We start from the raw sequence: 13301 nt of genomic DNA, 5'->3' as shown, positions 1-13301 counted from the left end.
GTAATTATCTGTTCCTTTAAAGGCAACCCTGTATGACATGTTACTCAGGAATCAGCAGGGTTTATTTGGTTAACCTGGCTTATTTAGTGGATGTTCCCTTCTTCCCTCGATGTTCCAAGTTCATCTCTGCAGAAAATGATTGTCTTTTCTTCTAGATAAAAACTATGTGCCTCTGCTCCCTTAACAGAATCTCCAACTAGCTCTTAATATGTATGGGATGTAGAAATAGAGAGAACAAAGACTTTATTTTCTTGTTTAAGATAATCATATATGTAATTTTGAAAGTAAAAAGCCAGAAAATAAAACAAGCAGTTTAGACAATTCTTTAAGAATGCTATGTGTGTGGGAAAAAAAAAAATAGCAAGAGAACGTAGGCTTCTTTAAATGTTGAGAAAGACAATGTATAAAGAGGGAGAATCAGGAAACCAGAGAGAGAAGGAATCATTGATTGTTCTCCTTTTCCTCTTACCCACTAAAATGTAAACTGAATGAAGGCAGGAATTTTTCCCATTTTGTTTATTGCTGTTTACCCAGGAACTGAAACACTGCATACAGCTTAAAAGACACTCATATTTGTGAATGATTAAATTAAAAAGGCGAAGGAGGTGTTATACACTCAACATTTGTGTTCCCCTGGAGTACATATGTGAAGCTCTAATCCTCCACGTGATGATATTTGGAGGTGAGGTTTTTGGGAGGTAACTATATTTAGATGAATAATGAGGGTGGAAACCCCATTATAGGAGTTGTGTCCCTATAAGATGAAGAGACCAGAGTTCAGTCTCTCTCCACCACATAAAGATACAGTAAGAAAGTAGTCCTCTGTAATTCAGGAAGAAGACACACACCAGAACTGGGCTTTGCTGGCACCCTGATATTGGACTTCCAGCTTCCAGAACTGTAATACATGTTTGTTATTAGAGCCACCCAGTCAATGGTATTTTGTTATATCAGTTCAAACTAAAATGGGGAATCAAGAAATGTGCCTTAGGCAGGAGCCTAAAATACCTTGCTTAAAATTCTTCAATGCACTTTTCCTGAGCACCAGATAAAACCCATATTCTGTATTGTGGCATTTAAGATCTATTAAAACCTATCCTTATCTATTTACCTGTTGTCTACCCCTCACGCCTAAATCTGAGTATTTTACAAATATCTCCCCACACTTTTGTACTCTCTATTTCTTCATTTGTAATCTTCCTTTTGCCAGGAGAAACCCTCCATACCACTGTGATTGATGAAATTCTATTATCTTTCCAGAATCCACTCACTTAGTAACCCCACGGGAGAGGCCTAGAGAGCAGCAGATAAAAGCTGAAGAGTCCTTCGCATATGTTGGGTAGTCTCATTTTGCCCTCAAAGATCTGGGTGACATAGGTGTTGTTTCCATTTGAAAGTTTAGAAGCTAAGTTCAGGAGTTGTCATTAGCTCAAACTAATACTGATAATAGGTTAGAAATAGGATTGAGATCGAGGATGACGATTCTAGAGCTTGTACTTTTTTTTTTTTTTTCCCCCATATCATATGGCTTTTAGGACAATCCATCATTCCTTTAGCTGGGATAACACTTATCTTTTGTATTCCAATTATATATATCTTTCAGTACACTGTGAGTTGAGGGCAGACTGCCTTATTCATCTTTTTATTCAAATGATTATGTAAGAGAATAAAAACTTAATATACATTGTCTGAAAGTGAATGGTAGCAGTTATTTACAGAATAGCTCTAGTGCTTTAAAGCTAAGCTCAACCTATTTTCCCCAAAGTGGATTTTAAGGGTACAAAATAGCCTTGTTTAACTCCGGTCCCAGTGAAAGCACAAGTGTATGAAACAGTCCAGCCATCTGACTTTCTAAGAAGGTACTGTCAGCCTGAAGAAATGAATTCTTTCAGAACAGTTCTAAGTCATCAAGGATGCAGAAAAGGGTGTTCTTAAACAGTAAATATCTCATCTTGCTTTCAAGGCAAGAAACCATGCCTTGGAGAATAAGAGCAAAGTAAAGTATTTTTGTCTTCTCCAAAATATTCCATAAATATTACAACAGTGAACAAAACATACCAAATTTCTCCATTCACAGGGTTTATGTTCTAGTGGTAGGAGATCATTTTATGATGAAGATAAGATGTGGGTGAAAAAAAATATTAGGAGAGACCTGAATGAGTTCAAAGGAAAAGCAATCTGACCAGTGTGCCTACAGTGTGGTAAGCAAGGGTGGTGGGGGGCGGTGGATAACTAGTAGGAATGAAGTCTGAGAGCTAAAAGATGATGTGGAGCCATCTCCAACAGACCATGTTAAAGACTTTGGAAGTTATAAAGGGTGGAGAGTCACTGATTCTGACTAGGGGAGTAACATAACCTAACTTGCATCTTTAAAAGTAAAAATTTTGTTATGGAGAACACAGTGGTGGAATTACAAGCACAGGGAGGAAGGCCTGTTAGGAGGCTAGGAAAGCAACCCAGTGAATAATATGGGTGAAAACTATGGTAAGAGAGGTGAGAGGTCATATTCTGAATGTATTTGGAAGCTCTTTCCAACAAGATTTGCTATGCTCTGGAGGTGTGAGAACAGATGAAGTCAAGGACTCTGGCTTTTGGCTTGAGCAGCTGGGTAAATAGCATGCAGTTTAATGAGAAGGGGGACACTGGAAACGACAGTACGTTTGTTTGAAAAATCAAGAGTTCTACAGGGAATACTTGTAGATGAAATTATGTGATCTAAGATTACTTCAAAATAATCCAGAGGTTTATAAATATGAAAAAAGACTGATCGTTGATAATTGAGACTGGGTGATGTATATACGCAGGTTTTTTACTTTTCTCTACTTTGCATTTAAAATTGTTAATATTTTTGATAATAAAAAAATTTAAAAAGAATGTTATAGTAAGAAATACTAAGTTTGAAAGGCCCATCAGACTTCACGTAGAGATATTAGATAGATACATAAACAGAAGTTCAGCAAAGAATCAGGGCTATACATTTGTGGGAGTTACCAGTATATTTAAAGCTATGGAGCAGGATGAGAGTACCTCTGGAGTGAATTAAAACAGAGATTAGGTCTAGTACTAAGAACTGAACTTTCCAACATTTAGAGATGAGAAAAATCTAGAAAGCCATTTTTGCCAGGATTTTGCAATGCACTGAAAAATACGTAACTTTGAGTCAGTAATTCCATTTCTAGAAAGGTATAAAGTATAGGACTAGTATACACAGACTATGTAAAAGATTTATTACAAAGGCTCAGTAGGAAAAGGGAAGGGGAGAGGAGGAGAGGTGGCCTAGTGAAACAACCTAAAAGTCAAACAGTGGGCTAGCTGGATATATTACAGTATACTCAATGCAATATTTTCTAGCAGTAAAGAATAGTGTAGGTATATTTTAGTGACCCATGTATATTCTCACAATTTATTAAGTGAGAAAAGCTGATCCAATAAAGCATTCTAGTTTGTTTTATACTTATTTGTTACACTGTAATGTAAATGTGTTTTGCACTTTACCACTGATAATCTAAAATAGTAAATGTTAACATTGGTGGTAAAATTACATAATGTTTTTCCCTACTACATTTACCTGTATTTTCTAATTTTTCTCAATAGACATTATAAAAATATACACATGACCTTAAACAGGAGCTTGATTTATTAAAAATTGTATTTATAAAATAATTTCATTGAAATAACTATTATTTTAAAATAAATATATCATAAGAAATTATTTCAAAACCATAATATTTTAAATTAAGAAAGGTAACAAAATTACATACATTCATCCCACTGTTTGGATAACACTTTTAATTACTTCCAAATAACCTATATATGGGTACCAAATTCCAAATGTTTCAATGGTGTCATGAAAGCATATTTTTCAAAATGAATAGGCTGTATTCCAAAATTCAGCATATAAATCCAGACACAATATATACCATACACACTGATTTTAAATAACCTACGGATAAATAAATATTAAAAGTCAAAGCAAGTTACTTCTCTGTAATGAAAGTTAAAACACACATGCCATTTTGACATCTATTCAATAGATTATATCTAGGAAAAACACTGTGAATATTATTTATACTGGAATATGAATTCACATAAAAACATTTTCCTTAAAACACACTTTATTTTAGAAAAATGTTAAATGTAGGCCAAGTTTTTTAAAATCCCATTTTTTAAAAATCAAACTAATCTATTTAGACAATTAAGACTCATTCCACTTACCCTAATTTAGCTAACTACATTATTAACAAGGCCATGTACATGAACTTGACCTTAACCTTAAAAAATAAACTTGTTTACATTTCTCATTTAGAAGAATTTCAGCCTTCAATTTAAAAGGCCTAATTTTACAAGTCCAATTTTAACAATTCTGCTTTTTCTTACAATGCTTTTATTAGATAAAAACTATTAAAATTTTGATTTGACCTCAGAAAATCCTGTTTAGGTCAATACTATGACTCTAAAAGCTTCCACATGTATTTTATTAATATCTGAGTCAAGAGTCTAGATTTCTATAAAGATTATGTAAACACTTTTTCTTTAAACTTAATTTCATCTTGATGACAAAAATCATCAAATACTACACTGCTAAAAGAATTTTTCCTTTCTTGGCTTTGGGCTATTCGATGGTTTTTTCTATCTCAAAAGTTAAAATTATTGTTTTCCTATATATAATAATACTATGTGAGCATAGATTTTAAAAGATAAAAATGAACTTAAATATTTTATCATTAGCACTTACTCTAAGGAGTCAGTCAAATCGGAGGCCTTCCTCGCTAGAAAAGCTAGCTTTAAACCAAATATTGCTTTTCCTCCTGTAACTCACATTTATCTATTGAATCAGTTACCCAACCTTCTTGCAGAATTTTAAACTTCATCTTAAGAGTTCTTCGGAAAGCTTTAAAATCTACAACACGATTAAGATCCTCCCCAACGATTACATGAGACACTCCCTCAGCTAAAAAAGAAACTACTTTTGCTCCACGAAACCGAAGCTCTAAGGCTGTAAAAGCTAATCTTGTTCCCTCGATTTCGGTACTCAGGTCATTAATAACAGTGTACAAGTCTACATAAATGGTGTAGTGTCGAAACATACTGAGGGGAGAGCACTCCCAGGAATATCGATATTCTAAATCGGCAATCACAGAAGCCATTTCTTTAGGAGTCGGTTCACTAGAATTTTTAATTCCTGAGAACACTTCCTTCAGTTGGTTCAAATCTGTATCAACAAAATAACTATCACCATAACAATCATATTCACGGGCAAAATGTTGTTTTGTTGATGGGCACATATGGATCATAAAGCGAGGCTGCCATGGGACACAGCTTTTGGTTTTAAAACACTCTAATAGCCATTCAGGCTTGACGACATCATGTTTATTTGAAGAAATTATGTTTTTCACACGGATGTTCTCAGACCCTGCAATAACACAGTATGTGTCTGGGCCTGGGTTCTGTACTATATAACCACCAAGTTCTGCAATTCTGTTCTCCAGATCAGGCTTTGGATAGCTGTCTATTCCACTCATAACACAAAACTCCACATCTTCAAATATACTGGAAACTTTGTTTATGTTAGTAAGGTTAGGTGCTTTTAAATGTTCGATTATTCCAATAACTTTCTTAAGCTTTGGGGCAGCTTTCCGCTTTTTTTCTCGTGGTTCATCATCGCCACCTATGTAACAGTGTTTAGATGCAAGTTTTCCAGATGCTTTCCCTCGAAGTTGTTCTAAGTCATCCAGAGTCATACATTCATGCCACTCTTTGTCTTCTCTTATCTTTTCAATTCGTGGAAAACGCAAAGTACAGCCAGTTTTATACATATCACTGGGAACAATCTCCGTCGCTTTAATCTGAACAATGACTGAATTACAAGGTTCAATGTACACTTCGGGCTTCTCTGTTCCACATAAAATGCTACTTGGTGGAGCTTTTTTATGAAAAGGCTTCCAATATTTGGCTAATTTCAAGCCCAGATCATACAGTTCTTTCATGGTGTAACCTGAGCCAACACGACAGAGAGTATGAAACACTGATGGTTTTTCACCAGAAGGAGGCTTCTCTGTTACAGCACACAAAAAATGAGACATCATTCCACCCCGTGAACCCTTACCCCAATAACCCCCGACAATTATGACATCCAGTTCATCCATCAGTCCATTTACATACTCTGGTTTAATTTTTAACCATCCTTCACCTCTTTTGTCCGGCTTATAAATGGATAGAGGATGTTTTACCATGATTCCCTCTTCTCTCTTATCTATTGCTTCATTCAGAGCATCAATTACTTCTTTCTTAGTATGAGCCTGTGTTTTCTGTACTATTTCTATTCTACCTGGTATTGGTGTAAAAATACTACTAAGAATTTCATACCTCTTTCTCAGGGTCTCGTGTCCTAGCTTTTTATTGTTGACCATCAATACATCAAAAACACAGTAACAAGTCTGCAGATCAGAATCTTCTACCATTCTTTTGATATCAAACTTATTCCCCTTTTGCATAAAAGTCTGTGTATTAGGATTATAGGCCATCATCTCACCATCAAGGATACAGACTTGTATATCTGTTTTGAATGCGTTATGAACAAATGGTGTAAGAGAACCTTCCTGTGGAGAAGCACCAAACTGTTCTGTATATTTATATCCATTTCGGGAAAAGTATTCGTATATATCCCCATCCTTATGCATTTGCATTCGCTCGCCATCTAGCTTGGTTTCGATGTAGAAACTCTGGTTTTTCATGTCCTTTTCAATTCGCTCGATATCTGCTATTGCAGCTAGCATTGGTTTAAAGGCAGAGAATAAAGTGATAGAAATATCACTGAGTCCTACTGAAGGATCGTGCAGTTGTCTACAGACTTTTTCCAGATCTGTGGTGACATTATGCAACTCAGCAGCATCATTATGAAAAACAGAAAATACAGTTTGCTGACTAAAACCAAGCCTTAAGTCCTTTATTATCATCCGTATAAGCCACTTTTGTTCAAGTGCTGAACTCTGAGTTATAAGCTGAAGAAGACTCTTCTTTATTAGGTCTTTTCTTTTGGCAGAATTATTGCTGGCAACTGAGTCTAAAATGTCATTTACTTGCTGTATGGATAAACTTCCTTTCTGTAAACATCTTGGTTTCAATACAAAGTATGCAATCATGGCAAAGTCTCCAGCATCTCCACGAGTTCCAGTAGGTGTTCTGTAATTTAAAAGTTTAAGAGCATCTTTTCCTTCTCTAGGTAAATTGAGCAATTCAATATAAAGTTTAGCAAGCATAGTTTCTTTGATTCCATAGGCCATTCTCTCTCTTTCAAGCTGAGGAAGAATAAGTCTCATTGCTGGGTAAAAAGAGTCTGTGACATTTTTTTGGTTCTTATGAAGGGCATCATGAAATTTTCTCCAAGAGTCTAAAAATTCCCTGAAGCATCTAATTTTTTCTTCACGTCCTTTACTTCTCTGTATTCGTTCTAAAGTTGAACATAAATCGGCAAAAGGAACGTGAGATGCAACAGTTTGTGAAGTTTGCGAGGCAGCCATAGAAGCGATGATGAATCCTCTGGTTTAACTAATAAAACAAAAAGAGCAACTTTAAAAGATAAAACTCAACTATATATTTAATGTAAAGACCTTACATAGAATACCTGGTTCATAATGTTTGGTAAATGAAAATAGATCAATGCTTTAAATTCTATAAATAATGTCTCTTTTCAATCTCTATATTTAATAATAATGAACTATTTTACCCCTACTCTATTTAGTATTTATTATCAAAAGTATCACTAGTCTCATACCCCATATTTAGAATAGTAAAATTAATCATTTAATTTTCTTTTCCCCTAAATTACAATTTCTATTGAAATTAATTATTTCATTCCTTATTTGGCACATAATGCCAAAGATGATTGCTAATAATGACAACAACAATAAAAAACAACAAAAATGGTTCAATTCATTATATTTCTGGGCTTCTGAGGTAAGGTTTTTCCTTATTTCTCCTCTTTTTCTGTCAGGTACAGCATCAGAACCAAACTTTTTTTTTTAGAACCAAACTTCTTAAAACAGATGTTTTCTACAAATCACTAGCTCATTGAATGGAAATTTGGCCTTGTAGGAAATATGAACTCCTACATAGATAGGGCTCTTCGTACATGCACAAAAAATAGGTATCTTCTTCCTCCAGACAAATGAAGCTTATGTCTATGTTTACTTCTTCACTGATAGCCAAATCACTCTGGAATTCAGAATCCAAATCAAAATACTCTCTCCATGAAATCCTCACTTGACCTCTTTTAACTCTATTTTATTAGAGTTACTTACAGTTTCATAAATTTAAATTCATTAGCATGCTTTTTTTGTTTATAATCCCATACCAGTTACCTCCCACCAGCCACCATCGCCATTCACTGACTACATATAAACCAGGCACTATGCTATGGGCAAATACAGTATGTTTCTTATGTCTTAAGAAATCATACATCCTGTAAAGAAAAAGGAATATGATGGGAAGTAATTATAAAATGCTGAGCTTTAACAAAAATAAAAACAGAAAAATGTCATTTTTCACTTAAGTATCATCTAAAATATAGACTCTGAGAGAGACGATACCTACTAAGAATGGCTCCCAGTGGCTAACTGGGGTCAAATTTAAAAAACTGAGCCTAGCAGCCATTTTTACATAGGGACCTCTCCAGCAAATTGCACTTCAGTGATAAGTCTGCAATGAATTGCCTGCCTGCACTGTGCTCCTGATATCTGAGCCAGCCCTTCCTTATAAAAAAGTTCCTGGAATTGTATTTCAACCAACAGAACCTAAGCTTTCCCCATCCAGTAGGAGCTGCTCAGCTATATGCCCATCAGCATTTCACCAACCAATCAGAATGGTTTCATTCTGACCAAGTAAGACAATGCTATTGGACCAATCAAACTAAAAGAATTTGACGTTCTCATTTACATGAGGATGAGCCAATTAGGGACCAAGGGCAGGTACTACTGTCTACATAAGCCAGCTCACCAAAGACATAAGGAGTGCACTTTCCCTTTCTACCCAAGGTTCAACCGCTTATGGTGAACCATCAAAGACATAGAGGCAGGGCTGCCTGGTGTGAGAGAGGCCTGGCCCCAGAGCTATTTCATAGCCATACTTCTTTATAACTGGGCTATATCATTAATGGAGCTACTTGCACTGAATAAAGTTTCCTTCTTCACTGCACCTCAAACTGAGGATTCCTGTTGATACTGCATTGACACCAGTGACCATCTAACAAGTACTTTGCTGGGCTAGGGTCTAGAAAATTTCTTAAACCAGTTATCACAAGTGTGAAATTTTTTTGAAGTTTTATATATTCATGCAAGTTCTATTATAATCTACAAAGTATCAGAGCTATTTTAATATGGTTCAAAATATATAACACTAAAATAAACTAACTTTTCAAAAGAGGAATCTACTATAGTGCAGAGACTAGAAATTCCCTGACCCAGAAAACAAAAACAATCACATGCACTATTAGTACAAGACTACATTATCTAGTCTCTAGTACAAGAAATTGAATGGCTAATTACTGTGCCACATTTACTAAACTGTCAGTGACTGGAAGTCAGAAATCACGTTGTAATTTGTACCACTAGTGCCTGGAGAGATAGGTTTGTTGAATAAATTACTAAATACCTAGAGATGAGTTCCTTGGAAAGTAAATTAGGGAAAGACAGGACAGATACAGAGAAACACAGAGAACCCTCCCCCCCTACACACACACACACACACAAACTGACGGTATTCAGTCTGGTTAAAAACATTCAGCCGCTATAACTGCACTGGGAAAGATTCACAACAGCCATTTGCTGGCCTGTAGGGAAAAAAGCCACACTTTTCAGTCTAATTCCTGACAAAAAATCTAACTTCTATTTAGTCAGTTAGACCAAGAGATAAACTCATGACACTACATTCCTGACTGAGACTTTTATCTTTGAATTTAGTTAACTGCTTCCCCTGCTGTGTCTCATTTGCATAACTGACTGTACCACCTGGTTAGTATCTTCACCATCCTCTCAAAACATTCTCCCTCAAGCCAGTACCTTATGGCATATAATGTCATATTTACAAGTTATATATTTGTAAAATGAAGTATGTGAAGAAATATTTCTTTAAATGTTCAACTATTGGTGTAGTTGCCAATCTATCGGCAGATTTTATATGAACTCAAAGTTCCCCTCAAGTTCTAGACAAAGACTCAAATTATTTTAACTAATGTTGAAATCTAGTTATGGGTATAGATACACATGCATTGTGAAACTGCTATATAGATAACAAAGATTCCAAAATTAATATAAAATGAATAGACTTAAATATTTTTGAACTTTTAAAATTGTATCAAGGGGAAATATTAGGATTTTCACAGCTTTTTACATGCTCTGTAATTTTATTTTCTGGATTCTAGGGTTATTTTAGCTGATACTTTCAATTTCTGAAAAAAATAAAACATGGAGGTTTGTGGTCAGGGCTCAGGCTCTAGAATCCAATAAATCTGAGTTCAATTGTAGATGCTAACAATAGCTATGTGATATAGGGCAACTACTTAACTTCTCTAAGATTCAGTTTCCTTAAGTGTGAAATGGCGTTAAAAACTGTACAAATTAAGATGAGAATGACATCAGACAATTTACATATCGTGCTTAACACAGTACCTGGCATTTAGTAAAGTCCTTGATCAATTTTAGTACTATAATGCTTGTTGATCCAAGCAACATTTAAAATATAAATATTGCAAAAACACTAAGCAGATAAGAAAGGAAGGAGAAATTTCACTTTTTGATAATAAGGAATGCTTTCAAGAGAATGAATACCAGTAATTAGTACACAGTAATGACACATCATCCATTCAAGTGCTGCTGGCATTGTCCTAAAGTGACACAAAACACCCTAGCAAGGTTGTGAATATGAGAGATGTGTATTTTATTGGACAAAAAGTGACTGGTACAACTGAAGTTTCCTTCGTGCCACCTGGCCAAGATATTTGCTTAAGAGACAAAAGGTTTATGGTAGCCTATCTTCCGCCGCACGTTGTGACATCTGGAGAAAATCTCAGCGGGCGGGGGGAAGCCAGAAGTCTGTGGGAATCAGGAAGTTAACGAAAGACAAAGTGTAAGAAGAGAAATAAGGTAATTCTCTCCAAGTTTACAATCTCTCCTAACTCAAACCGTACATATCCGCCAAATCGACGGAGAGGTCTACACATGCCTGTGTCCCCAAACAAAATCTTCAACGGCCCACGAATGAATCTGACCCTGGGCAAAACCCATTACCTCTCTGAGCCCGAGGGTCCCTACTGAAGGGTGGGTAGGGCACTCAGAATCGCAATTAAAGCAACCAACACGGTTCTTGAGAGACAAGCGCAGGATAAATTCTAGTTCCCTTGTCCCACGTCCCAGGGGTGCAGGTCTAGTTCAAGCGCCCGTACCAAAGGCCTGGTTTCTAACGCAGCGCGGTCTTCGAAGTGCTCCGTACCTCACCTGTGGATGCAGGGGGAGGATGAACTGATAATTTTTTGGTTAGAAATAAAACCTTTTAAGACAATAAGCATTTGCCAGACTAAGAACACGTGAGATCACCCCTTCCTGCTCTGGTCACCCAGGCCTGCCCGGACTTCACCTTTGACTCCCTCCGTGGACTTCAAGGCCCCTCCCGGGCCGACTGCCCTATAAAATGCCTACCTGACGCGAAGCCACAGGAACAGTCACCAAGCTTGAAGCTGGAACCCGAGTAACCGGTTCCACAAACTGCTCCTGGCGCAGGCGCACTCCTCACTTGAGGGGGGCGGAGCCGTGACGTTATAAAAAAGCTGTGCGCAGGCGCAGTTGCACCTAGTGCTGGTGAAGCAGTGACGTCATGAAAATAAAGTGCACAGGAGTACCTGGGTGACCGCCGATCTTGCTGGGCTACAAAGAGCCTGAGGGAGCTCACGTAGCAGTGTGACTACAAACACGGCTCCGTATATCGTCCCAAAGAAGCAGGTGCTTTGCAAGAGGTTGAGTCATGAGTGGATTTCGTCGCTGAGCGAGAACTCTTTGTGCATTGGCTCCTTACTTAGATCAGGAGCCTGATCTCGCTCTCTGGTTGGCCTGCTTATTAGCAAGTGACAGCTTTTCAGTTCTGTTCCATGTATGTAAACAATGGTACCAATACTCGTCTTACTGGTTGTTTATGAAAGCACAGGTTGAAGAGGGCATCTTTCCTCCACAAACATCTGTTATTTAAATGGAAAAATTGGCTTTTGCAATATTGTCTAAGGCTGTCTGTTCCTATTTGTTTTTCATGAAGGTACAACTTGGATGTGTGTTATTGCAGCACAGAAATAACAATTCATCATAATATATAATATATAATTCATAATAAAGACATAACCAAATCTGTTCAAGGAGTCAGTTATTAGGCAAACTTGAATGAGCACCTACTATAGTATTTTCCCTAGGTATACAGGACTGAGAGGTGAAAACAAAACCAATCCTTATGTTTCAGGAGCTATTGATTTCTACCAATACTTCCTTTCAGGCTTTCTAATATTTGGTTCAAAGAAAATCAAGGTGTTTTCATTAAGTATCTTTTAGCGTTGCTGTGATTATTAATTTATGTAAGCAGTCTACCTTAGTGCATGGCCCTTATTAGGTGATCAACAACAGAAAACTTTCATCATGTGTCTTGGCTTTGATCTGGAGCTTTCCATCTGGTAGCAGAAATCAGCAAGTTCTGTGTATATAAAACAGAGTACAGAGAATAAAGAATGACCAAATGGTGGTGTGGAGGGGGGTGGGGGGTGGGGTGGGATATGTATCTGTAAATAAACAACCCAGTACAATTTAGTGAGGCAGGGGTTGATAATGAAGCTAATGAAGCTCCAGCTTCAAGGGCCCATTTTCGAGGCCACTACCAAGGCTCTGAGAGTAGACCTAGCAATGTTCCCATGGTCCTGTGCTTTTGCAAAATTTGCGAAAATAAGATAATTTTGCATTATTTTTCTTTAAAATGGCCCTCTACATCTTCCAAGATTCAGGCCTCACAAAACCTGCATCTGCCCATGATGGTCCACACTCTGACACAGGTAAGAGACGGCTGCGTTGGGAGAAGACTAAAAGAAAAAGAGTAATGTTAAAGCTTTAAAGAACAGGAACTCGTTTCCATACCCCTAACAACGCTATAAGGCAGACACACTTTCTTGTATAAGAACTGCAGAGACATCTGGTGGACTCCGAGCTCTCGCCACAGAAGCTTCGGACTTGGGGAAGGCGTCCTCCCAGTGCCGCGAGGGCGAAAAGGCAGCAAGATAG

At 36.9% G+C, this 13301-nt stretch overlaps 1 protein-coding gene across 6 annotated transcripts; it reads right to left on the bottom strand.

Annotated features, from left to right (window-relative positions):
* Positions 1–3772: 3772 nt before the first annotated feature.
* On the bottom strand, positions 3773–11899 carry LIG4 (DNA ligase 4). 6 transcript variants are annotated; one of them, XM_036228811.1, is made up of 3 exons: positions 11691–11761; positions 11283–11489; positions 3773–7548 (listed from the first exon to the last, which is right to left on the bottom strand). In XM_036228811.1, exon 3 carries the CDS (start codon positions 7518–7520, stop codon positions 4785–4787), a length of 2736 nt encoding a protein of 911 aa, XP_036084704.1. In that variant the 5' UTR covers positions 7521–7548; positions 11283–11489; positions 11691–11761; the 3' UTR covers positions 3773–4784. The 6 variants fall into 6 exon arrangements, 4 of the variants coding, with proteins under 4 accessions (XP_036084704.1, XP_036084705.1, XP_036084706.1 ...); XM_036228812.1 differs by having other exon boundaries at positions 11438–11489; positions 11691–11756; XR_004953375.1 differs by lacking the exon at positions 3773–7548 and adding an exon at positions 10916–11087 and having other exon boundaries at positions 11438–11489; positions 11691–11777.
* Positions 11900–13301: the final 1402 nt, after the last annotated feature.

Source organism: Rousettus aegyptiacus, unplaced genomic scaffold (assembly GCF_014176215.1).
Source record: "Rousettus aegyptiacus isolate mRouAeg1 unplaced genomic scaffold, mRouAeg1.p scaffold_m13_p_11, whole genome shotgun sequence".
Classification (NCBI taxonomy): domain Eukaryota; kingdom Metazoa; phylum Chordata; class Mammalia; order Chiroptera; family Pteropodidae; genus Rousettus; species Rousettus aegyptiacus.
Note: the sequence above shows the minus strand (reverse complement) of the source record. Positions and strands in the feature narration are given on the sequence as shown.